This window comes from Trachypithecus francoisi, unplaced genomic scaffold, assembly GCF_009764315.1.
Source record: "Trachypithecus francoisi isolate TF-2019V2 unplaced genomic scaffold, Tfra_2.0 Lachesis_group1, whole genome shotgun sequence".
Taxonomy (NCBI): domain Eukaryota; kingdom Metazoa; phylum Chordata; class Mammalia; order Primates; family Cercopithecidae; genus Trachypithecus; species Trachypithecus francoisi.
In genome coordinates this window covers 50,650,243-50,675,800 of record NW_022681454.1, presented here as the reverse complement: position 1 = coordinate 50,675,800, position 25,558 = coordinate 50,650,243, and the positions used below count along the sequence as shown (strand labels likewise).

Sequence of the window (25,558 nt, the reverse complement as noted above, 5' to 3'; positions counted from 1 at the left end):
GAAGGAAGATGGAGTCAGTTATGTTAGATTTCCCTCACTCATAATTTTTGCAAAAGTAGTTTCAGACTTTCTTGATTAAGTCCTCCTGGTTGCTGTAAGCTTTTGGTTAGGTTCTAGAATTTTGAAAAAGTTGATTCTGGCAGTTTTTGTCAGTTTATTTGTTGCTTTTTTGGAAGGACTTTTGATGTTCCTTATTCTTCCATTTTCACGGATGTCACACCACATGCTCTTCTTACAATGTGACTTTGACACTCCTGTAACCAAGAGGTGGGGCCTATGTTCCATTCCATGAGTCTGGGTAGGACTTATGACTGCTCCAACCAAAAAGGGACAACAGAGGCCATGCTTTGTAACTTTCTAAGCTAGGTTATGATACAGCTTCTAGCTGACTCACTTTTTTCAAGAGCTGGGGTTAGACAATTGCTCTGGGGAAGTCAGCTACTATGCTGTGAGAAGCCCAGATTCACCCATATGGAGAAGAACTAAGGCCTCAACCTGACAGCCAGCCTTGACCTGCAGACACAAGAACACGCTGACCTTCAGATGCTTCCAGCATCCAGCCTTCAGACTCTGGGGTAAAGACCCCAGACTTCAGAGAAAAGCTGTCCCTGCTGTGCCCTGTCTGAATTCCTGACCCATAGAATCTATGAGTGTAATAAATGGTGGCTTTATGCCACTACATTTTGTGATAATCTGTTTGGCAGCCAACATGAATCAACTAGTACTAAGCAGTGGACAGGCTTTTTCATCCCTTTCAGCACAGCGAGGCTTTTTAAAAGGCCTGTGCTGGGGTATGCAGTTAGGAACATCAAAATTGTCTCATCATTCTCTCCCTCTCTCCTTCCAGATGGTGGCATCTCTTGTCTTCCTACATTTTGCAAGTGTCCCCATCTTCCCAGTCATGCAGGCTTGAACCTTCAGAATGTCTCTGACGCTTTCTTCCCCTCCACCCTCCTCCACAGGCAGCAAGTCACACCTGCTGTCTTTTGCACAGTGTCTCTCCAATTCGTTTTCTTCCCATTCCTAGCAGCCTGTGCTTGAAGCTCCACTGGTTATTCCTACACAATAAAATGCCACAATAGAAAAAGACTGCCAATAATAGACATAGTGCTTTCAGCTTTATACTAGAAAAGCGTACTGCTTAAAGCCTTCCAAGGGCAAGTAATGATAATGTTTATGGATATGATAAGGAAATCAAATGTACTTTGAGAAAGCTGTCTCCTAGGACAATGCAAAAAGCAAATCACCAGCTAGTCTCTATCTGGAGTACTTCTAGTCACTGAACCCACTTGTTCCTGTGTCTAGTCAAAGCCCTTTCCCCCCAGTGCTCTTAATTATCCCTGGCTACAAATCTAAATATGGTTTACAAAAATCTAGTCATCTTAGATGTTATTCTAATATTGACTGGTAAATAAATCCCTTAGTTCTGCTTTATACAGAAATATTCATTGAATACCTTACATCTTTTCTTTATTCTGACCCAGATAGCATTTGTGGGTAGAGTAGTTGTTGTTGTTGTTGAGATGGAGTCTCCCTCTGTTGCCCAGGATGGAGCACAGTGGCATGATCTCGGCTCACCACAACCTCCATCTCCTGAGTTCAAGCCATTCTCCTGCCTCAGCCTCCTGAGTAGCTGGGATTACAGGCACGCACCACCACGCCCGGCTAATTTTTGTATTTTTAGTAGAGATGAGGTTTCACCACGTTGGCCAGGCTGCTCTTGAATTGCTGATCTCAAGTGATCCACTCACTTCAGCCTTTCAAAGTGCTGGGATTACAGGCATGAGCCACCGTGCCTGACCTGTGGGGAGAGTTTTTGATGAGTTAAATTTTAAAATCTGAGTATGACTTAAAGAGTCAGCTCAGCTTCTTTTTTTGTTTGTTTTGTTTTTTGTTTTTTTGTTTGTTGTTTTTTGAGACAGGGTCTCACTTTTTCACCCAGGCTGGAGTGCAGTGGCACAATCTTGACTCACTGCAACATTGACCTCCCAGGCTCAAGCAGTCCTCCTGCCTCAGCTTCCCAAGTAGCTGGGACTACAGGTGCACACCACCATACCCGCTAATTTTTTTGTATTTTGATAGAGAGGGGGTTTTGCCATGTTGCCCAGGCTGGTCTCAAATTCCTGAGCTCGAATGATCCTCCTGCCTTGGCCTCCCAAAGTGCTGGTATTACAGGCATGAGCTACTGTGCCCAGCAGTTTCTTGTCTTAAAAACATGAAACACATTTAGTTTTCTCAAGTAAGGACTTAGTTATCCTTAATATTTTATTTTGAAGCTACATGAGAGGCAATCAGGTACTAACACAGAGTTTGCATAAGGATATTTCAAGTCTTATTTAGAATTTGGGTATTTAACATGTACTAGTTGCTGCAGACATCATAAAAAATAACTATAATTAGCTGGGCACAGTGGCTCATGCCTATAATCCCAGCACTTTGGGAGGCCAAGGCGGGCGGACCACGAGGTCAGGAGATCGAGACCATCCTGGCTAACAGAGCGAGATCCTGTCTCAAAAAAAAAAAAAAAATTATAATCTAGAACTTCCTCCAGACCTAGAAAGCTGTTTGATGGGACTAGCACAAGGACAATTGTATCCTCCAAAATTGATTACAATAGCACTGTTTCTCTTTTTGGTTTTTTTTTTTTGAGACAGAGTCTCCCTCTGTCGCCCAGGCTGGAGTGCAGTGGCGTGATCTTGGCTCACTGCAAGCTCCACCTTCCGGGTTCACGCCATTCTCCTGCCTCAGCCTCCTGAGCAGCTGGGACTACAGGTGCCCACCACCACGCCTGGCTAATTTTTTTATATTTTTAGTAGAGACAGGGTTTCACCGTGTTAGCCAGGATGGTCTCTATCTCCGGATCTCGTGAGCCGCCCGCCTCAGCCTCCCAAAGTGCTGGGATTACAGGTGTGAGCACTGTTTCTTAAATGCCTTGAATGACTGAGCAGCTCATATCTAATAGACCAAATATTTTAAAAACATCTGGAGTTGGGGGTTGGCAGCTACCAGTCATTTATTTTAGAAATAGTAAGTGCTTACCTATGTGCCAACCACTGGTTCTAAGTACTGGCTGAATATATGGCAGACACAAATCTCTGTCCTCCTGGAGTTTATATTTTAGGGGTAGAGAGAGTCAGATAATAACAAAAAGAATAAAATGTCTCAGTATTGTGGATGTTAGAATTTTAACTGATTACAGGACCATGTTTAAAAAATGCTATACCCAGGAGATCAAGGCCACAGTAAGCTAAGATGGTGCCACTGCACTCCAGCCTGGGTGAGCAAGACCCTGTTTTAAAAAAAAAATGCTATAGAGCAAAATGAAACTGGAAAGAGGGATAGATTGTACAGGGGTGGGCTTGCAGGGGTTGAATTTTAGAGAGGTCAGGGGTCTCAGTGAGAATGTAACATTTGAGTAGGTGAACAAGGTGAGAGATTTAAATATCTAGGGGAAGACTGCCCAGGGCAGAGGTCACAGCAAAGGCACTGTATTAGTTCCTTCTCACACTGCTATGAAGAATTGCCTGAGACTGGCTAATTTATAAAGGAAAGAGGTTTAATTGACTCACAGTTTCACATGGCAGGGGAGGCCTCAGGAAACTTTCAGTCATGGCAGAAGGGGAAGCAAACACGTCCTTCTTCACATGGTGGCAGCAAGGAGAAATGCAGAGCGAAGGTGGGGAAAAGCCCTTTATAAAACCATCAGATCTCGTGAGAACTCACTATCATGAGAACAGCATGAGAGTAACCACCCCCATTGAGAGACAGGACTAGCTGGATTTCCTAGGTTGACAAAGAATCCGTAAGCCTAGCTGGGAAAGGTGACAGCATCCACCTTTAAACATAGGGCTTGCAACTTAGCTCACACCTGACCGATCAGGTAGTAAAGAGAGCTCACTAAAATGCTAATTGGGCAAAAACAGGAGGTAAAGAAATAGCCAATCATCTATCTCCTGAGAGCACAGGGGGAGGGACCATGATTGGGATATAAACCCAGGCATTTGAGCCAGCAAGGGCTACCCCCTTTGGGTCCCCTCCTGTTGTATGGGAGTTCTGTTTTCACTCTATTAAATCTTGCAACTGCACTCTCTCTGGTCCCTGTTTGTTCCGGTTCGAACTGAGCGTTTGCTCACCATCCAGGGCTGCCGATTGCTGTCTTCACAGATGCTGTTGCTGACTTCCACCCCTCCGGATCCGGCAGGGTGTCTGCTGCACTTCTGATCCAGCGAGGTGGTGCTCATTGCTGCTCCCAATCGGGCTAGAGGCTCACCATTGCTCTTGCGTGGGCTAAGTGCCTGGGGTTTATCCTAATCAAGCTGAATAGAGCTGTAACACTCACCGCATGGCCTGAGATTCCATTCCTTGGGATCTGTGAGGCCAAGAACCCCAGGTCAGAGAACAAGAGGCTTGCCGCCATCTTGTAAGCAGCCCACCACCATCTTGGGAGCTCTAAGAACAAGGACCAAGGACGCCCCCCATAACATTTTGGCGACTCAGATGGTACTCTCCAAAGTGGTGAATAATATTGGGCCACTTTCACTTGCTGTTCTGTTCTATCCTTCCTTAGAATTGGAGGAAAATACCGGGCACCTGTCAGCCAGTTAAAAAAACAATTAGTGTGGCTCCTGGGCTTAAGACTCAGGTGTGAGGCTGTCTGGGAAAGGGCTTTCTAACAACCCCCAACCCTTTGGGGTTGAGAGCATTGGTCTGCCTGGAACCAGCTTCCGCTTTCAGTTTTCCTGGGGAAGGTGAGGGCTGACTAGAGGCAGAAAGCTGTCATCCCCAAATCTCCCGGCTGCGCCAGAAGTCTCTACTCAACAGGCGCCCATGCATGCGCCCCTAGCTTTCCTTCTGACCCATACCTTCAGGGTCCTGACCATGACTTTCTTGAAAGTGTAGCCCCAAAATTCTGCTTACGTCTGAATCTACTTCCTCCAATCCCTGCCTCCTAGGTACTAATACTTCAGACTTTCACTTCCTCTCCCAAGCATTAGAGCAAGTTGTATCTCCAAAAGGATCTAGTGAAGCTCTACCCCGTGTCCTTAGGCATCTAGGCCATGAACCCAGGGAGTCTTGTCCCTGGTGCCCCTCCCAATTTAGGTATACAGCTCTCGACATGGGCAGTTATGTGAGACCCCTTCCCCCACCACCCTTGCCAGGTCCTCAAGTTTGTAAATGGCTAGGAGGATTGCTCTCCCATTGTGTAGGATGCTCTCCTCCCCCAATTTCTACCCAGCTTGCCCCTCTGCAATACAATCTCCAAGCCTTGACTCCTTGGCCAGGGCCTTAGAACTGATGGCCCAGTACTTTAACAACTGGAACTAGGTCTACAACAACATAATAGATCAGGATGAAAGTGAATAGAGTAAATTAAAAGGGAGGTGCATATTCCTATGGTGGCAAATGGGGGCAACGAGTGAACGTCCTTCCACTGTGTTCCCAAAATCTATGTACAAAGAAAAGGAGAGAGAGAGACAGAGAGGAGAGAGAGAGAGAGAGAAAGAGGGATTCAAAGAGGGAGAGAGAGACAGAAAGTCAAAGAGAGAAAGAAAGAGATCCCAGTAGTAGCAACTTCTTTGCTAACAAAAGAAAGTAGAAAATTAGCCTTTAGAGGAAACCTCATTGTGAGCACACATCACAATTCAAAACTATACTAAGTCAAAAAAAAGCAAAAAGGGTAGCTTACTAACTCAAAAATCTTAAAGTGTAGGACTATTCTGTTAAAAAAAAAAAGATAATTTAACATTAACCAATGAAAATTCCCTTAACCCAGCAGATTTCCTAACAGTGGATTTAAATCTTAATTACCATACAAAAGTCCGACCAGACCTAGGAGGAACCCCCTTCAGGACAGGAGGATAGATGGTTCCTCCCAGGTGATTGAGAAAAAAAACACAGTGGGTATTCAGTAATTGAGGGAAACTCTTGTAGAAGCGAGTTAGGAAAATTGCCTAATAATTGGTCTGCTCAAACGTGGGAGCTGTTTGCACTCAGCCAAGCCTTAAAGTACTTACAGAATCAAAAAACTCTATCTCAATCCTGACTCAAAAGGTTACCCACACCCTCTCTGAAATGAATTTGCATAAGAACTGTTGTTTGTGGGAATGCATCTTGATGGGGCAACTGGGTTGTTAGGAAATACTCAGGAACCCAGCCCAGCTCTAGAACTCACCCCTGAGTGCAAAGGCAATGTTAGGCTCGCTCGTGAAGGACCACTAGAATCCAGCAGCCCGGACCCCTTTCTTTGTGGTCAATAAAGGTGGGAAAAGGGGTGCAGGACTGCTACAACAGTGAGCATAACTAATCCAATAAGCAGACATCCATGGGTGGTTACGCACCCTGGAAAGGAATAAGCATTAGGACCATGGAGGACGCTCTAGGACTAATGCTTATCGGAAAATGGCTAGGGGTGCTGGCATCCCTATGTTCTTTTTTCAGATGGGAAACATTCCCCAGAAGGCAAAAATGCCCCTAAGATGTATTCTGGAGAACTGGGACCAATTTGACCTTCAGATGCTAAGAAAGAGGCAACTTAAATTTTTCTGCAGTACGGCCTGGCCACGATATCCTCTTCAAGGGGAAGAAACCTGGCCTCCTGAGGGAAGTACAAATTATAACACCATCTTATAGCTAGAACTCTTTTGTAGAAAAGAAGGCACATGGAGTGAAGTGCCATATGTATAAACTTTCTTTTCATTAAGAAACAACTGGCAATTATGTAAAAAGTGTGATTTATGCCCTACAGAAAGTCCTCAGAGTCTACCTCCCTACCCCAGCGTCCCCCCCACCCCCCCCCGCTCTTTCCCCAACTAATAAGAACCCCCCTTCAATGCAAACGGTCCCAAAGGAGATAGACAAAGCGGTAAACAATGATCCAAAGAGTGCCAATATTCCCTGATTATGCCCCCTCCAAGCGGTGGGAGGAGGAGAATTTGGCCCAGCGAGAGTGCATGTACCTTTTTATTTCTCTGACTTGAAGCAAATTAAAATAGACCTAGGTAAATTCTCAGATAACCCTGATGGCTATATTGATGTTTTACAAGGGTTAGGACTATCCTTTGATCTGACATGGAGAGATATAATGTTACTGCTAGATCAGACACTAACCCCAAATGAGAGAAGTGCATCATAACTGCAGCCTGAGAGTTTGGTGATCTCTGGTATCTCAGTCAGGTCAATGATAGGATGACAACAGAGGAAAGAGACTGATTCCCCACAGACCAGCAAGCAGTTTGCTGGGACATAGAATCAGAACACGGAGATTGGTGCTGCAGACATTTGTTAACTTGCGTGCTAGAAGGATTAAGGAAAACTAGGAAGAAGCCTATGAATTATTCAATGATGTCCACTATAACACAGGGAAAGGAAGAAAATCCTACTGCCTTTCTGTAGAGACTAAGGGAGGCATTGGAAAAGTATACCTCTCTGGGCCGGGTGCAGTGGCTCACGCCTGTAATCCCAGCACTTTGGGAGGCTGAGGCAGGCGGATCACGAGGTCAGAAGATGGAGATCATCCTGGCTAACATGGTGAAACCCCATCTCTACTAATAATACAAAAAATTAGCCAGGCATGGTGGCGGGCGCCTGAAGTCCCAGCTACTCGGGAGGCTGAGGCAGGAGAATGGCGTGAACCCGGGAGGCGGAGCTTGCAGTGAGCCAAGATCGCGCCACTGCACTCCAGCCTAGGCGACGAGCAAGATTCCGTCAAAAAAAAAAAAAAAAGAAAAGAAAGTATACCTCTCTGTCACCTGACTCTATTGAAGGCCAACTAATCTTAAAGGATAAGTTGATCACTCAGTCAGCTGCAGACATTAGAAAAAAACTTTAAAAGTGCACCTTAGGCCCGGAGCAAAACTTAGAAATCCTATTGAACTTGGCAACCTTGGTTTTTATAATAGAATGAGGAGGAGCAGGTGGAACGGGACAAACCAGATTTAAAAAAAAAAAAAAAGGCCACCGCTTTAGTCATGGCCCTCAGGCAATTGGACTTTGGAGGCTCGGAAAAAGGAAAAGCCGGGCAAATCGAATGCCTAATAAGGCTTGCTTCCAGTGCGGTCTACAAGGACACTTTAAAAAAGACTGTCCAAATAGAAATAAGCCGTCCCCTCATCCATGCCCCTTATGTCAGGGGAATCACTGGAAGGCCCACTGCCCCAGGGGACGAAGATCCTCTGAATCAGAAACCACTAACCAGATGATACAGCAGCAGGACTGAGGTTGCCCGGGACAAGTGCCAGCCCATGCCATCACCCTCACAGAGCCCCGGGTATGCCTGACCATTGAGGGCCAAGAAGTTACCTGCTCCTGGACACTGGCGTGGTCTTCTCAGTCTTACTCTCCTGTCCTGGACAACTGTCCTCCAGATCTGTAACTATCCGAGGGGTCCTAGGACAGCCAGTCACTAGATACTTCTCCCAGCCACTAAGTTGTGACTGAGGGAACTCTTTTCACATGCTTTTTCCTTTTTTTTTTTTTTTTTTTTTTGAGACAGAGTCTTGCTGTCGCCCAGGCTGGAGTGCAGTGCTGCGATCTCAGCTCACTGCAAGCTCCGCTTCCCGGGTTCACACCATTCTCCTGCCTCAGGCTCCTGAGTAGCTGGGACTACAGATGCCACCACCACGCCTGGCTAATTTTTTGTATTTCTAGTAGAGATGGGATTTCACCATGTTGGCCAGGATGGTCTCAATCTCCTGACCTCATGATCGGCCCGCCTCAGCCTCCCAAAGTGCTGGGATAACAGGCGTGAGCCACCGCGCCCGCATCTTTTCACATGCTTTTCTAATTATGCCTGAAAGCCCCACACGAGCTTAGTTTGTTCCCATTCGAACTAAGCTTTTGCTCGCTCTCCACCACTGCTGATTGCTGTTGTTGCAGACACCACCACTGACTTCCACCCCTCTGGATCCCGCAGGGTGTCCGCTGCACTTCTGATCCAATGAGGCGGTGCCCATTGCTGCTCCCAATTGGGCTAGAGGCTCACCATTGTTCCTGCGTGGGCTAAGTGCCTGGGGTTCGTCCTAATCAAGCTGAATAGAGCTGTAACACTCACCGTATGGTCCAAGATTCCATTCCTTGGAATCCGTGAGGCCAAGAACCCCAGGTCAGAGAAAAGAGGCTTGCTGTCATTTTGGAAGCTGCCCGCCACCATCTTTGGAGCTTTAAGAACGAGGACCCTCAGTAATACCATGATTCAATTACCTCCCACTGGGTCCCCCCCATGACACATGGGGGTTATGGGAACTACAGTTCAAGATGAGATTTGGGTGGGAACACGGCCAGACCACATCAGGCCCTGTGGCCACAGCATGCCTGACTGTTGGAAGAACACAAGGAGGCAGAGGGACTGAAACAGAGAGAAGGAAAGGTGTAAAGGCAGACTTTGTTAGGCCTTGTAGAGCATTTTAATGACTGGGGTTTTCACTGAGTACGAGGAGTTCTGAGTGCCGAGTGATGAGTGCTGGAGGATTTTAAGCAGAGGAGAGATGATGATCTAAGCTTTGTTTTTTTTGAGACTGGGTCTCACTCTGTTGCCCAGGCTACAGTGCAGTGGCACAATCTCGGCTCACTGCAGCCTTGACCTTCCAGGCTCAGGTGATCTTACCTCCTCAGCCTCCTGGGTAGCTGGGACTATAGGTGTGTGCCACCATGCCTGGCTTATTTTTTTGTACAGACAGGGTATCACCATGTTGCCCAGGCTGGTCTTGAACTTCTGGGCTCAAGTGATCCTCCCTCCTCGGCCTCCCAAAGTGCTGGGATTACAGGCATGAGCCACGTCAGGCCTAATTTAGCTTTGAGAGAGATCATTTTGACTTCTATATTGAGGACACACCTTAGCAGATGATAGAAGAAGAGAGAGTAATTTTTACGCATTATTATAAAAATCCAGGAGAGATAGCAGTGGTTTGGACTAGACAGTGGCAGTGGATGGATTCTAGTATACTTTGAAGGTACAGCAGAGAGGATTTGGGGTGTGCAAGAGAGAAGAGATGAGGATTGCTCCAAAGTTTCAGTGTAAGCAACTGAAAGATGGGTTGTCTCTACCTTGGGTGGGAGGAATGCTTTTAAAGAGATTAGATCAGAATGTGTTAAACTTGGGATGCCTTTCAAGTGAGGATGCTGTAAGGGTAGTTGAAGACACAGGTCTATGGTACTGAGGATAGAGGTCTGGCCTGGAGAACTTGGGAAACGTCAGCCCATGGCAATATTTAGAACTGGAATACTGGATGAGGTCACTCAGAGACTGAGTGTGGGTAGGTAAGATGAGTTGTCAGGACGGAGCCATGGGGTACTCCAGTGTTGGGATGGCAGGGAGAAAGTGGCCCAGCAGAGACGCTGGGTGGAGAGGGAAGCAGGAGGCAAATTAAAAGGGCACAATATTCTGAGAGCCAAGTAACAAAGTTTTAAGCAGAGAGGTGGCAAGGGGGTGATCAAATTGTGAAGTGTTGCTTATGGATCTAGGTACAGTAAGAAAAGCACTGAGAATTGAATAGTGCCAACCCCACAGATGGTCCCTTTCCTCTATTTCTGAATTGTGATGGCTTCTCTAATGATTCTTTGGAACTTGCACCTCAAAGGAATGACAATGACTAAAGAAGTTGAGGATCCTGTGGTGGTCACTGGGCTGTTCACAAATGCATCTCCCATTGTGGGCACATGGTAGGAGTGCCATGCATAGAGAAGGCCACTCGGTTTCCTTAGCCAGTGAAATGTAAGCTAAGTAACGTTTGCCATTCCTGGCAGGAGCTCTGAGAGCCAGGGAGCAGTCTGCCACATTTCCTTGGCCATGAGCAACTGTGGGAGCATGTGCCAAGAGGAAACGTCTATCAGCCAAGGTTGGAGTTGTTACAATGAGCAGAACCCCCTGCTGAACTTGGATAGACATCCAGTATGAGAAATAAACTTTAGTTTTATTAGTTTTATGTTGGGACAGCAAAACTTAACCTATCCTGAGGAAGCAATGCCTGAATACAAAAATAATATAAACAGTGGTATCCAGTCTCCATTGATAACCAGTAGATTATACATTTCAGGATACAAAAATTTTACTTTTCCACACCAGGGGTAGAGAAAATCGAGCAAATAACACAGATGATAAAACGTGGCCTCATTGTAAGTTTGCTTTTTTTTTTTTTTTTGAGATGGAGTCTCGCTCTCTCTCCCAGGCTGGAGTGCTGCAATAGTGTGATCCCGGTTCACTGCAACCTCCACCTCCTGGGTTCAAGCAATTCTCCTGCCTCAGCCTCCCAAGTAGCTGGGATCACAGGCACGCACTATCACACCTGGCTGATTTTGTATGTTTTAGTAGACAGGGTTTCACCATGTTGACCAGGCTGGTCTCGAACTCATGACCTCAGGTGATCCGCCTGCCTCGGCCTCTCAAAGTGCTGGTATTACAGGCGTGAGCCACCACGTCTAGCTGGTATTATAATCTTATGGGACCACTGTCTTAATATTCAGTGCATTTTTGACTGAAACATTGCTATGGGTGCATGGCTGAATTTGGTCTTTGTCCCCAGTTCCTGCACAGAACTTCTGAAACCTTTGAAGTTTGAGTTTATGCTAATGAGGTCACTTAGGGTGGGGCCCCCTGGATAACCTCAGGCTCAGGCTGGTCAGCAGAAACACCTGCTGACCTTTGAGCTTTGGGGAGAGAGGGCATCTGGAGATCCAGCTCCATAAAATAAACTCTTGAATGGTTAAGATTTGGAGAGCTCCCAGGTAGATGAACACAGCAAGGTGCTGGGAGGATGATGTGCTCTGAGCGGGCGTGGAGCTCCAGGCACCTCCCCATGCCTTGCCCTCTCTGCTTCTTTTTAGTTTGGCTCGTCCTAAATTGTAGCCTTCATCATAAACCCGCAAGTGTAAGGATTTTCCTGAGTTCTGTGAGCTGTTCTAGCAAATTATTTGAACCTTAAGCGGGTGGTGTGTGGGAGCCCCTTCGACTTTGTAGCCAATCTGGACAGAAGTGAGGGTCACCTGTGGGCCCAGTATTTGTGCCTGGCAGTGGAAGTGAGGCAGTCTTGTGGGACTCAGCCCTTAAACCTGTGGAATCTGACACAAACCCCGGGTAGTGTCAGAATTGAATTGCAGATACTCAATTGGTGTCCGGGAAAATCACAGAATTGGTTGATGGTGTTAGAAAACACCCTACCAATATAACACAAGTTAATTTTTAACATAATATCTGACAGAGTTTTCACATGTTTTAATATTAGAGAAGAAATAGTGGTGTAAGAGACAAAGAAATCACAATTATGCATAAAAGAATTTTATTTAGTGACCAGATCCCAATGAATAATGTCAGTCATTGCTTGGTTCTGCTAAAATGTTGTATTAGATATATTCTTAAGAAAGTGTACAGTTGCATCACCAAAAGCTGTTTAATTTGGATTGTGTAGAATAAAAGAAAACTACATAAGTCTTTGTTCTTTGATAAAAATTTTAAAATATGAAAAGGAAAAAAACCCAAAAGCAGTATTCAAAACTAACAAATGTCACCTTGGACTATTTACAGTAAGACGCCTTTTTGACAGGACAATCTTGTTCTCAGCTTGCTCCTTTCCTCACATTTTACTTACAGGGATTCTCACTCCCCCATCTGATCCCTATTCATGACTTCTTTCATTCCTGTCTCACATGAAACAGCCATCTTCCATGCTCCCTCACGCATCTTTGAGTCTCTCTCTGACACTCCTTTTTCCTACCCTTAAATTATCAATAATTCTATTCAACAGACATTCATTGAGCACCTAATACGTGCCAGGCACTGTGCTAAGAGGTGGGGAAAAATACAGAGATGAAAAGACATTGACCTTTTCCTCAAGAAGTTCAGACCTTGGGTTGAATTAAAAAATGTTTTTTGTTTTTTTTTTTTTGAGATGGAGTTTCGCTCTTGTTGCCCAGGCTGGAGTGCAATGGCTTGATCTCGGCTCACCGCAACCTCTGCCTCCCGGGTTCAAGTGATTCTCCTGCCTCAGCCTCCTGAGTAGCTGGGATTACAGGCATGCGCCACGACACCTAGCTAATTTTGTATTTTTTTTTAGTAGAGACAGGGTTTCTTCACGTTGGTCAGGCTGGTCTCGAGCTCCCGACTCAGGTGATTCGCCCTCCTCGGCCTCCCAAAGTGCTGGGATTACAGGCATAAGCCCCACGCCCAGCCTGAAAAATGTTTTTCATATTATATTCCATGTAATCCCAGACCTCTATGGGGTCAATCTGGGGATTTCTTGAAAGAAAGTGCACTCATGGAGGGTCTGTCCACTTGGCTCACTCCAACACAGTTTGAATTTGGAATTCTGTTCTTCTTCATGAAGCACAGTCTCAAAAGCTCACACCTACAGTCTGAGTTCTGAACACTCAGCAGGTGGGAACTGGGAACTGCGGGTTGGCTAGCAGGGGAGCCAGCTGTGTCCATTTGGTTTTTAGGAAGGGTATTCTTTCAATCGGATTCTATCAATTCCACATTTGAAAAGCCCTTAATCAAAAAAAAAAAAAACCTACTAAATTTGAGCAAAAGATATATATTTAAAAAGTCTCCCCTGATTTGGACTTGCAACAAGATACTCTAAGATGCCTATCTTTGATAAATGTCCAGCAGCAGCTCTTTTTATTACCTCTGCACATCCATATTTCTTTCCATTTTTCTGTGATATTTTCATAGCTTCCAATGTAAGCCTGCCAGTGACCTCTGTTTTTCTTTGATCATGGTTGAACCCAAAGCAAGCTCAGCTCTTGCATTTGGTCTACATCTTTGTCCATGAGGCTTAGAGAGACTCATGGTAGTTACTTAAAAGAAAAATAAACTATGAAATATAAAACATTGTACATGGCATACTATGAAAGCAAACACTAAACCATACCTTCACTGCCCCCTTCTTGTTCTGGGCCTGGCAGACCACGTCCCTATACATATTCACATTTGGAAATCATTCTCAGTTACAGTGCATCAAGTCCAGATCACGGTGGCGGGCTTTGCTTTCACAGTCTGTGGCCCATGTCTCTCCTGGGATCCACGCAGCAGACCACTGAACCACGACGAAGGGGGCTTTTGTGGGTAAGTTCTAGTCACCATGCCTTTCCACAGGCGACACAGGGGCACATCTCAATACAATTTCTGTCCTATTCGATGATACACTATTATCCATTCAAGAATATTAGTGCCAGATTCAGAACTTCCTCACGAGCTGGTTCCAAGCCCTTTGGACCTGAAGGCAACTTCAGGAGTTGGCATTACTCCCAAGGAACATTTGGCCTGCCCTACTCAGTAGGGTGCTTGAGCCATGTGGAGAGAATGGGAAGAGGAGGGAGTGCTGGGAAGGGGAAGGATAAGAAGTGATCATGCACAAGCTTCTTGCTCTGTCGTGCATATATTTTCAGTGTAACAGCGTGTATGTCGACACATAAGGGCTTGTGCTTTTTCATTAAAGAAATAACTCGCCCTGAAAAGCTCATTTGGCAAATGTGGCCATGAACGTGTGTGTGTGTGTGTGTGTGTGTGTGTTTGAGAAATGAGGTTCTGTGTCAAGTCCTGTGAGTGTGTCCTACTGGCCCCTCCCCCACCGTCACACCCACCTCACCAGCAAGGAAAATCTGATGGGTTACACCTGGTCAGTCTGATATTCAGAAGCTTCTGACAGGCTTTCTGAGAAGCTTAGGAAATTCTCCTGGTACTCAGAGCAAACAATCTCATAGCGGTAATGCCGGAACTCCACAGCAAAGGTGCCAAAATAAGACAGGAAGCACATGACCAGGCCCCACTGGACCCTGGCTGCGTACATGTGGATGCTTTGGGCCATGAGGATGAAGTCTGGGGAGAAGCAGTCAAGGAAAATACCCTCATCAGCCACATTAAAACTGGAATCTTTTCAGGGCAGAGACAGATTATAGGAAAAGTCTGGCTCTCCTCCTCACTAGCAAAACTGGTAGCCTGCTAGAGCTTGTTGAACAGGAAAATCTGTATGAATACTAACAGTTAACATTATTGAGCTTCTATTTGGTGGTAGACATGCTTTTAGGTGCTTTCATGGACAGTATCACTTAATCCTCACAACAATCCTATTATCATTATTTTTGTTTCTCTTTTTTACATGTTCTATTTGCCCTTAAATACTGTCTTATCCAAATAATTGTCAGTTTGTTAAAAAATAGGGAAACTGAGACCAAATGGGTAAGTAACTTGCCTGAGGTCACACAGGTATTAATTGGCTGAGCTGGACTCAAACAAGCACTCTAACTCCTGCACCATGTATTCAACAGCTGTACTCTGTAGCTGCTTACAAAACTGGGAGATTAGAAAAAGGATTACAATTCCAAAGTAATTAGTTGGCCAGAAAAATAAAGCAATTTTTTTTTTTTTTTTTTTTTTTGAGGCAGAGTTTCACTCTTGTTGCCCAGGCTGGAGTGCAATGACACAATCTCGGCTCACTGCAACCTCCACCTCCTGGGTTCAAGCGATTCTCCTGCCTCAGCCTCCGGAGTAGCTGGGATTACAGACATGCGCCACCATGCCCGGCTAATTTTGCATTTTTAGTAGAGATGGAGTTTCTCCATGTTGGTCAGGCTGGTCTCGAACTCCCAACCTCAGGTGATCCACCCGCCTTGGCCTCCCAAAGTGCTGGGATTACAGGAGTGAGCCACCGCACCCAGCCAAAATAAAGCTAATTTTAAAAATATCACTGCAAATGGTGAGCCGAGACTGGCCACTGCACTCCAAGCTGGGTGACAGAGCGAGACTCCATCTCAAAAAAAAAAAAAAAAAAAGAAGAAAGCACTGCAAATTGCAAATGACTATGAATTCATATCTGCAGAAATAATTTCGAACATATGAAATTACTAACTACCGACATGTAAGCTGTGTGTGGCTCTGCAGTGCTACTGACAGTGTCTGAGTGGCTGGCCCATCTGTCTCTTCTAATTTTTACTATTGTCTTTCAGACAATACTGTATAGATTAGTTTCATTCCTCATATCACGTTTAAACTTGTATGATAAACAGATGAGGCCAGGTGGGGTAACTCATGCCTGTAATCCCAGTGCTTTGGAATGCTGAGGTGGGAAGATCACTTGCGCCCAGGAGTTTGAGGCTGCAGTGAACTATGACTGCACCACTGCTCTCTAGCTAGGGTGACGGCAAGGCCCCATGTTCAAAAAAAGAAAAACAGATGAGACCCTTACGCCTGGATATATATGGAATGTGTGTGTGTGTGTATCTGTATCTATATATACACAACAGAATAAATGGAGGGAGGAGCTGGGAAGAAGGGTAAAAAGTTTATAGCATGCTTTAGTGAAAGGCCAAGTGTCTGAGGAACTAAATACATTTACTTAGAAAGATCAGAAACGTCTCCTTAGAATTAGTTTTATCTTCAAGACCTGAAATCGGGAAATTTTCAGAGAGCAAGAGTGTGAAATTACTTCAGCCAAACTTTGCTCTGACTGGGCCTTAATCCATTCACCTGAGAACCAAAGGGGAAAAAAAAAAAAAAGATTCCACATGTTCAGAAACCATGAAACGGAAGCATTTGGTGGAAGCTCAAAACTTGGGATAGGCCGGGCAAGGTGGCTCATGCCTGTAATCCCAACACTTTGTAAGGCTGAGCAGTGTGTATCACTTGAGCCCAGTAGTTCGAGACCAGCCTGGACAACATGGCGAAACCACGTCTCTACTAAAACTACAAAAATTAGCCGGGTGTTGTGGTGTGTGCCTGTAATCCCAGCTACTCTTGAGGCTGAGATGGGAGGATGGCTTGAACTCGGGAGGCAGAGGTTGCAGTGAGCCAATATCATGCCCCTGCACTCCAGCCTAGGTGACACAATGAGACCCTGTCTTAAATCACAAAAAACATCTCGGAATAATTTAAAGCCTGCACATTCTTCTGAACAAGGGTGCAAAATATTGCCAAAGCAATATTAACTTATTACTTAAATTAATGGAGAAAGCATATCTCCTTATATCTTATATTGGCAGAGTTTTGATCTTTTTGTTCATAGAGTATTTATTAGGTTGCTAGCAAGAACCAAGTTTTTTGGCTTGAACTTAAGTCCTTAAATGTTCTCTATCTAACATGACTGTAGAGCTTTGAAAAATCAGCAAAATGGTGAAATGGGAATTTGTGAATGAAGAAGAAATAAATAGTCCAAATACTCCACTAACTATAGAATGGGCTCTGAACTATGTATGTTTTCATATTTTATTCTTTTCCCCCCTCATCTTAGGGTCTGATTCTATTCATATTTTAAAGCTACTTTCTCTTTTTTTTGAATTGATATACTTTATTTTTTTCTAGCTATTTTTGAACTTCTTATTTATATTTATTTATATTTCAATAGGATTTTGGGGAGTGGTGTTTGGTTGCATGAATAAGTTATTTAGTGATGATTTCTGGGATTTTGGTGCACCCCCCACCCAAGCAGTGTATAGTGTACCCAATTTGTAGTCTTTTATCCTTCATCCCCCTCCCATCCTTTCCCGAGTCCCCAGAGTCCACTGTGTCATTCTTATGCCTTTGTGTCCTCACAGCCTAGCTCCCACTTATGAGTAAGAACATAGGACGTTTGCTTTTTCATTCTTGAGTTACTTCACTTAGAACAATGCTCTCCAATTCCAACCAGGTTGCTGCAAATGCCATTGTTTCATTCTAAAGCTACTTTCTCTAACTTGGGGTCCTGTAGTAGTTAAGAGTGCAAGAGCTGAGCCTGAGTTTAAATCTTGATCCACCACACATTATCTGTGTGATCTTAGGCAAATTAAACTTCTCTGTGATTCACTGTTCTTACATGTTAAGTGAGGATAAAAAGAGTTGACACATTTAAAGTACTTAGAATAATGCCTAGCACAGTGTCTAAATATTGGTGATTATTATGACTGAAGATGTGTAATTGTGTTTTCTGTACAATATACCCTTTAGGAACCTTGATTCCTTTCTCTGGTTTCCTGAGGAGGGCCTTCCTGGAGTGAACATTTCTTTTATTTTTGCCTTTTATTTTTTGAGCCAGGGTCTCACTCTGTCACCCAGGCTGGATTGCAGTGGCATGATCACAGCTCACTGCAGCCTCAAATTCCTGGGATCAAGCAATCCTCCCCACCCAGCCTCCCAAGTAGCTTGGACTACAGGTGCACACCACCACACCCTGCTAATTTTTCTAAAATAAATTTTTATAGAGACCAAGTTTTGCTATCTTGCCCAGGCTGGTCTTGAACTCCTGGACTTAAACAACCCTCCTGCCTCAGCCTCCCAAAGTGCTAGGATTACAGCATAAGCCACAGCACCAGGCCTTTTTTATTGATTGATTGATTGATTGATTGTTAGAGACAGAGTCGATCTTAGCTCACTGCAGCCTCAAACTCCTGGGCTCAAGCGAGCCCACCTCAGCTTCCCCAGTAGCTGGGATTACAGGTGCTTGCCACAACACCCAGCTGAATTATATATATATATTTTTTTTTTGTAGAGACAGGGTCTCTCTTTGTTGTCCAGGTGGATCTTGAGCTCCTGGCTTCAAGTGATCCTCCTGCCTCCACCTCCGAAAGTGTTGAACACTTCTGATTACTCCATGCCAGGGAATGAGTGACTGATTTGATTGGTGGGATGGGAATTGGCAGGCTTCTATTGGACCACACTACCAGTAGGTGAGGTCACTGCACTCCATCCTAAGCTAGACTCTCTCTGGGATCTGTGTGGGGCTAAGCGGAGTGAGGTGCTCTCCTCTGCCTTTCCCTGGCTTCTCTGCTTGTCACTGGGTGGTTAAGTTGAATTCCAAGGTGTGAGAGAGGAGACTTGCAGCATTTTCCTTTCCTTACTAGGATAAAGGCTGATTTCTTCATCCCCATCTGGCTCCTAGCATCTACTCTCAATTAGTTCAAACTCTGAGGGGAAGAAGGGAAATGTATAATACCCCAAAACCTGAAATATTTGAGGAAAACTACACACGCAGCGTTAATCTACAGCTTGAATTTGTCTTCCAGAAAACTTCATTGTTTTCCGGAAAGATATAAAGGTATTGGTCCTCTGAAATTCATTTCAGAGCTACAAATGAAATGAAATAACAGGGCCATTAATAAAATCACAAATGAATTTTTTTAAGCTGGAGAGAAAAATGACAATTCTCCCTTGGCTATGCATTCTCTGATTTTCACAAATAAGAACTTTTACATCATTAGTGAAAGGAGAGTGTATGATACCATTCCTGAAGACTGAAACAATCTGGAGAGGGCAGACCTTGTTTTATTTTTATTTCTCCATCTCCCCTTTGGCATGAAAAATCGGTCTGAGAGTTTTTGTTTTTATACCCATTTACCTTTGTTTTGCCTTAAGATTCTGAGATAATCTGGCAGAATATCCTAACCCACTGGGTTCTGCCACAGAGACAACTTCCTTGTTTTCATCTCACTGGCAAAAGAACCTTTTCACATTCAAAGGATACAGAGGACCACACAGAGAGTGATAGACGCCGACAGAATAACTCGTGGAATTCCAACTTTCCGTCCTTCATTCTTGATGTTGACCTTGAGTGTCAGCGCAGCCTGGATCCAGCAGGTCAACGTGCCAAATCCAAAGGTCAAGGAAGTTCCGACGTTATGGATTTCTTCATCATTCGTGAGCTTAGGGGTGAATGGATAATGACACATGAAGGCCCATTCAGCAAAGAAGACAGGCAAGTTGAAGGAATATATGAGGGGAAAAGATAGGAAAAGAAATATCCCAACAATGGGATAATGGATTGTGGAAAGATTAGTTCTTTGTTCTATTCTCAAATGGTTTGAACTCTGAGGGGATGAAGGAAATAAACAATAGCCCCAACCCTTAAAAACATTTGTTTAGAAAAAGTAAAAGAAAACAACAGGAGAGTTACAGAAAAAGAAATGTTTCTACAAGCATACACCCCAAACTTCCCAGGCTAAGAAAATGTCACCAGGGATTTGGACATGGTTTTTGCTTTTGTGTGTGTGTGTGTTTCGTTTTTTTTTTTTTTTTTTTTTTTTGAGACAGGGTCTTTACTCTGTCTCCCAGGCTGAAATACAGTGGCATGATCATGGCTCCCTGGCTCAAAGCGATCCTCCCACCTTAGCCTCTGGAGTAGCTGGGACCACAGGTGCACGCCACCATGCCTGGCTAATTTTTTTGTTTTGAAGGAAAATTTGTATTACTTTGTTTTTTATGTACAGAAAACTCAACAGTGTACATTTAACCCAGCTTGGTGGTAAGTTCTTTAGCCTTTGCCTTTTTGAGCTTGGCAATATGAGCTATAGACATGGGACCCAGGACATTGCCTCCCCAGCGACGGAGGATCTCATCTCATCGAATCTGTTGTTGTAAATGGTCCTGATAGCTTCCACCAGCTTAGCCAAAGCTCCTTTGTCTTCCAAGTTAACCTGTGTGAAGGCGACAGTGCAGCAGGTCTTCCTGTGGACTAGATGTCCCAGTCTTGCCTTCCCCTTGATAGTGCAGTAAAAGACCCCCATTTTACGACACAGGGCAGGCAGGAAGACAACTAGCTTGATGGGATCCACATCGTGTGCAGTCACCACCAGCTGAGCCTTTTTGTTCTCCTCCAAGGTGGTGACAGTGTTAACTCCTGCTTGAAGAGCAGGTGGTCTCTTAGTGGGGACGTCCTCTTTACCAGCAGCTTTCTTCTCAGCCCAGGCCAACAGCCTCTGCTTCTTCTCTTGCTTTGTCTCTGGTCTGTACCTGCGGGCTAGCGAACGCAGCTGAGTAGCTGGTTGGTGGTCCAGGACCTGGGTGAACTGGTTAGTTGCAGGAAACACTTACAGAGGTTAATCACAGCTGCTTATAGAGGATGGCTGTCTGCCGTTGCAGCCTGATATAGTGGGGCAATTTCACAAAGCGAGTAAGGTCACTTTTGGGCTGGATGTCCCATCCAATGCCAAAATTCTTAGGCCTTTTCTCAAACCAGGGATTCACCACTTTCTTGGCCTCCTGCTTCTTCACGACAGCAGGGGCCGGAGCCACCTTCTTCACTTTGGCCTTCTTTCCTTTCAGCACCTTTGGTAGCGGGAGGAGAGTGCTAATTTTTTATCTTTTTTTTTTTTTTTTCTTATAGAGATGGGGTCTCCCTACGTTGCCCAGACTGGTCATGAACTTCTGAGCTCAAGTAATCCCGCCTCGGCCTCCCAAAGTGCTGAGATTACAAGCGTGAGCCATCAATCCTGGCCAATATATATTTACTGATGGAGGACAGCCAATTCTAGGGAAGTCAATATTTAATTGGTACAGACAACTAAAACTCTTTAAGCTCTGTTCTTCACTCTTACAAAACTGGCCCGTCTATGTAATGTGACTAACTCATTGTTTGTTTGTTTTTTTTTTTGAGATGGAGTGTTCTGTCGCCCAGACTGGAGTGCAGCAGCATGATTTCGGTTCACTGCAATCTCTGCCTCCCAGATTCAAGTGATTCTCCTGTCTCAGCCTCCCAAAGTGCTGGGATTACAGGCATGAACCACCATGGTGCCTGGCCTAAGTAATTGTTTTGTTGTTGTTATTGTTTGTTTGTTTGACACAGAGTCTCACTCTGTCACCCAGGCTGGAGTGCAGTAGTGCGATCTCCACTCACTGCAACCTCAGACTCCTGGGTTCAAGCGATTCTCATGTCTCAGCCTCCCAAGTAGCTGGGATTACAGGCATATGCCACCACACCCAGCTAATTTTTGTATTTTAGTAGAAATGGAGTTTTACCATGTTGACCAGGTTGATCTCAAACTCCCAGCCTCAGATGATCCACCTGCCACAGCCTCCCAAAGTGCTGGGATTACAGGCGTGAGACACCACACCCGGCCCTAATTCATTGTTAATGAGAATTTTTTGTTTGTTTTATTTTCCCATAGTAATAAGAAAAACTGTCACCTATGAGCTTTTGCCACATATAGAGACCCACAGTAGGACAACAGTATTTGAAGATTCATACTCAAGGCTTTTATAGAGGACTCCCATTTAGGGTATTGCTGTTGGGGGTTATAGATGTAAACTCCCCAAATCATTACCCACTGATATTTAAAAAATATATCCATCACTTAAAACTCTTTTTGTATTTTCATGTGTATATATACATATATACATATGTAAATATACATATTTTTCAGATTATCACCATTAGATCATAATTTTTTTTAGTGAATCATACTTCACCAAGACTATCCACTTCTTCAAAAAAAGAAAAAACAAAGTCTATCCACGTCTTCATCAAATCTAGCGTATATGTTTGTATGCATATACATGTATTGGAGATGGGGTCTTGCTCTGTTGCCCAGGCTAGAGCACGGTGGTATGATAAAAGTTCACTATTATATATTTACATATTTAAAAAATTTTTTCTTCCTTTTCCTTTTCTTCAACATATATTTTTTAATTGCACATATAGGAAAGTAAAATCTATTGTTGAAGATATGGCTTTTAAACCCATTGTGAAAGTATTATTTTTTTGAATTGCTATTGCCTTCAGATGTTTTGTTGTTTGACATTGTTGTTCATAATGGTTGCATCAAATCAATATTACTTTCCTTTTTTCTATTGTTTTTGGCTGTAGGATTTTTACCTCTTTTTTGGAAGAAGCCATGTTTTCTCTCGTAGTTCAAAAGATATATTTTCAAAATTATTCAAAATAATGATACCTGAAATCAAACTTTGCTTCTAGAAAATTGGTTTTCCAAGCTATATAAATCTATTCATTTATTATTTTTAATCTTTAAAACAAGATAATATAGTTACATAGTTCAAACTTAAAAAAATTATAATGAGGGATCGATTGAAAAGTCTGTCTCCCATCCCATATACTAGCCACCTGGTTTCTCCATGGGAAACTAATTTGTCATTTCTCATGTACTCTGTTATATTTCAGCAAACGTTCTTCATAAGTAGTGTCAACATTCATGGTCTTGGGTATTTGTGGTTCACCAAAGCCACCCAATCTTGGGGAGTTTTCTAGGACTTCCGTAAAGAACAAAATGTGTTCTTAGTAACTCATCAAAGCCCTGGTTGAGAGAAACAATAGTGATTGAGCACTTCACAACATGCCTGTACCCTCAGCACAGGCCGGCAAGTGGGGGAAACACTCCCACCAAAATTTCAGTTAAAATGCCCCATGCCTTGCCTTACATTTTGGATCGTAACAGGATAAACTGTCAAATATTCTCCTGGTAATCACTGCCTCAGCCAATATATTCTAAGAATGCAGCTTTCTGGTTGCTTAGCTGGATATAGATGGGAGATAGAAAAGTTAGAGGAATTGGTGGGATTGCCCATTTACAACTCGCCAAGCAAAAAATACTTATTGGGTTGCTACTATGTGCCAGGGGAAGTCTTTGCAAATGAGTGATCCATTCATTTGGGAATGAATCAGCAGTGCTGAGGGTAGGACAAGAAATGGCCTTAGAAAATCCACTACTATTTTCATTAGGAACATTACTAAATTAACACTAGAATGCTGAGGGTCTTTAATGCCTATGCTTTTGGGGGTTTCATTCAACAGACAGGGGGAAGAGTGTCAGGATCAGTGTTTGCCCACAAGGAGGAAGTTTCTAGCAGTAGTATAAATAGCATAGGTTGGAGGTTGGTGGGGAGGGAGGGAAATCAGTCAACCACTATCATAGTACAGAGGTTTCCTTGTCTATTTTACAAATAAAGTCATTCTTGTCAAGAGTTGGGTGATGGTATTGGCAAGGAAAATTATGCTTAAAGGTTGTGACCTTGGGCTTCTGAATTTCTAGGAAGAAGAGTTAGGAGTAGTATATCTTTATACAAGCCATAAGCGTTCTAGAGAAATTCTGGGCTTTCAAACTTGACTTCCGCATAAACTTGCTAATCTGAAAGCATGCTTTTATCCAAAAAGGATGTTTGGTGTTTAGTTATAGAAAGGCAATGATCCTATTAGTTTTCTAGAAGGGTACATTAGGATGCAACTTGTTACGAAAAAAGTATAAACCACTTGGAAATCCTCTGTAGAAAATATACAGCTGTTCTAGTAGCTGCTTTTCTCAGTAGCCACACTGTATTTCATAGGCATATTTAACACCCTCGCATGCTTAAGAGAACTCAGGAAGACCAGCCTGAGAGATTAGAAAGGCTGAACTCTGGAGAACCTGTGCATATTAGGAACCAATGTTCCTAATTTTTTTTTTTTTTTTTTTTTTTGAGTCTGATCTTGTCACTCAAAAAATCTTTTTCCTGACTGGATTCAGACTTAGAAGTAGAAGCTCGCAGAGAGGAAAGTCTGCGTCTCTTCACAATTTGTTCCTTGCGCTTCTCTTTAGCCTCCTTCATTCTCTTGGCCAAAAGTTTAGCATGTTCTGCAGCCTCTTCCCTATTTTTCTTAGTACACTGCTTCTTCAGAGCAATAGGCTGCCGTTTGTGCTGCAGGACACATGGAGTAACAAGACGCTGAATCTTGGCTGCTTTGGTCCTAGGTTTCTTACCTTCTTTGTTTAAGGGCTTTCTTACAACATACTGGCAGACATCATCTTCTTTAGAGAGATTGAAAAGTTTGACCGGGAGCGGTGGCTCACACCTATAATCTCAGCAACTTCGGAGGCCTAGGCAGGCAGATCGCGAGGTCAGGAGATCAAGACCATCCTGGTTAACACGGTGAAACCCTGTCTCTACTAAAAATACAAAAAATTAGCTGGGCGTGGTGGTGGGCACCTGTGGTCCCAGCTACTCGGGAGGCTGAGGCAGGAGAATGGAGTGAATCCGGAAGGCGGAGGTTGCAGTGAGCCGAGATGGCACCACTGCACTCCAGCCTGGTTGACAGAGTGAGACTCTGTCTCAAAAAAAAAAAAAAGAAAAAAGAAAAGTGTGCAGATTCTGCTAGTTCTTTTAGGCCCCAGGCGACGAGGCACCCTAGTATCAGTCCAGGAATAGCCTTCTCTCTTTTATTTACAATAACAAAGTTGAGAACGCTCAGATTGGCATCCACAATGCAACCACGAACTGATTTTCTCTTTCTTTCTCCAGCTTTCCTTGGTCTGTAACAGGAATGTCCCTTAGTAGCAGGTGGGCACGGCTCTGGGTCAAGATACCCTGCTTCATGGGGAAACCTTGTTTGTCATTCCCACCACTGATTCGGACCACATAACCCTCCATTCTTCACCCAGAGCTTAAGCAGCAACTTCTGTGGCCATAGGCTTCTCATAAAAAGTAGGAAGTTTGGCCGGGCGCGGTGGCTCACGCCTGTAATCCCAGCACTTTGGGAGGCCAAGACAGGCGGATCACGAGGTCAGGAGATGGAGACCATCCTGGCTAACATGGTGAAACCTTGTCTCTACTAAAAATACAAAAAAAAAAAAAAAAAAAATTAGCTGGGTGTGGTGGCGGGTGCCTGTGGTCCCAGCTACACGGGAGGCTGAGGCAGGAGAACGGCATGAACCCGGGAGGCGGAGCTTGCAGTGAGTCGAGATCTCGCCACCACGCTTCAGCCTGGGCCACAGAGCGAGACTCCGTCTCAAAAAAAAAAAAAAAAAAAAAGTACGAAGTTTGCGTTCATCTTCCACTTTAATGAGTTTCTGGCAGCCAATGGCTGGGAAGGAGATGTTCAGCTTCATCTTGAAATAGCTG

At 44.1% G+C, this 25,558-nt stretch overlaps 1 protein-coding gene and 1 pseudogene across 2 annotated transcripts in view; both read right to left on the bottom strand.

Annotated features, from left to right (window-relative positions):
• Positions 1–13,578: 13,578 nt before the first annotated feature.
• TMEM150C (transmembrane protein 150C) overlaps positions 13,579–25,558 on the bottom strand; it is an 88,614-nt gene continuing 76,634 nt past the window's right edge. For both annotated transcript variants that reach the window (XM_033214272.1, XM_033214273.1), the window contains 2 exons: positions 19,419–19,596; positions 13,579–14,806 (listed from right to left, as the gene is read on the bottom strand). In XM_033214272.1, coding sequence (XP_033070163.1) covers positions 14,598–14,806; positions 19,419–19,596 — 387 coding nt within the window. In that variant the 3' untranslated portion in view covers positions 13,579–14,597. The remainder of the gene's footprint in view (positions 14,807–19,418; positions 19,597–25,558) is intronic.
• On the bottom strand, positions 20,104–25,545 carry LOC117086243 (annotated as a pseudogene).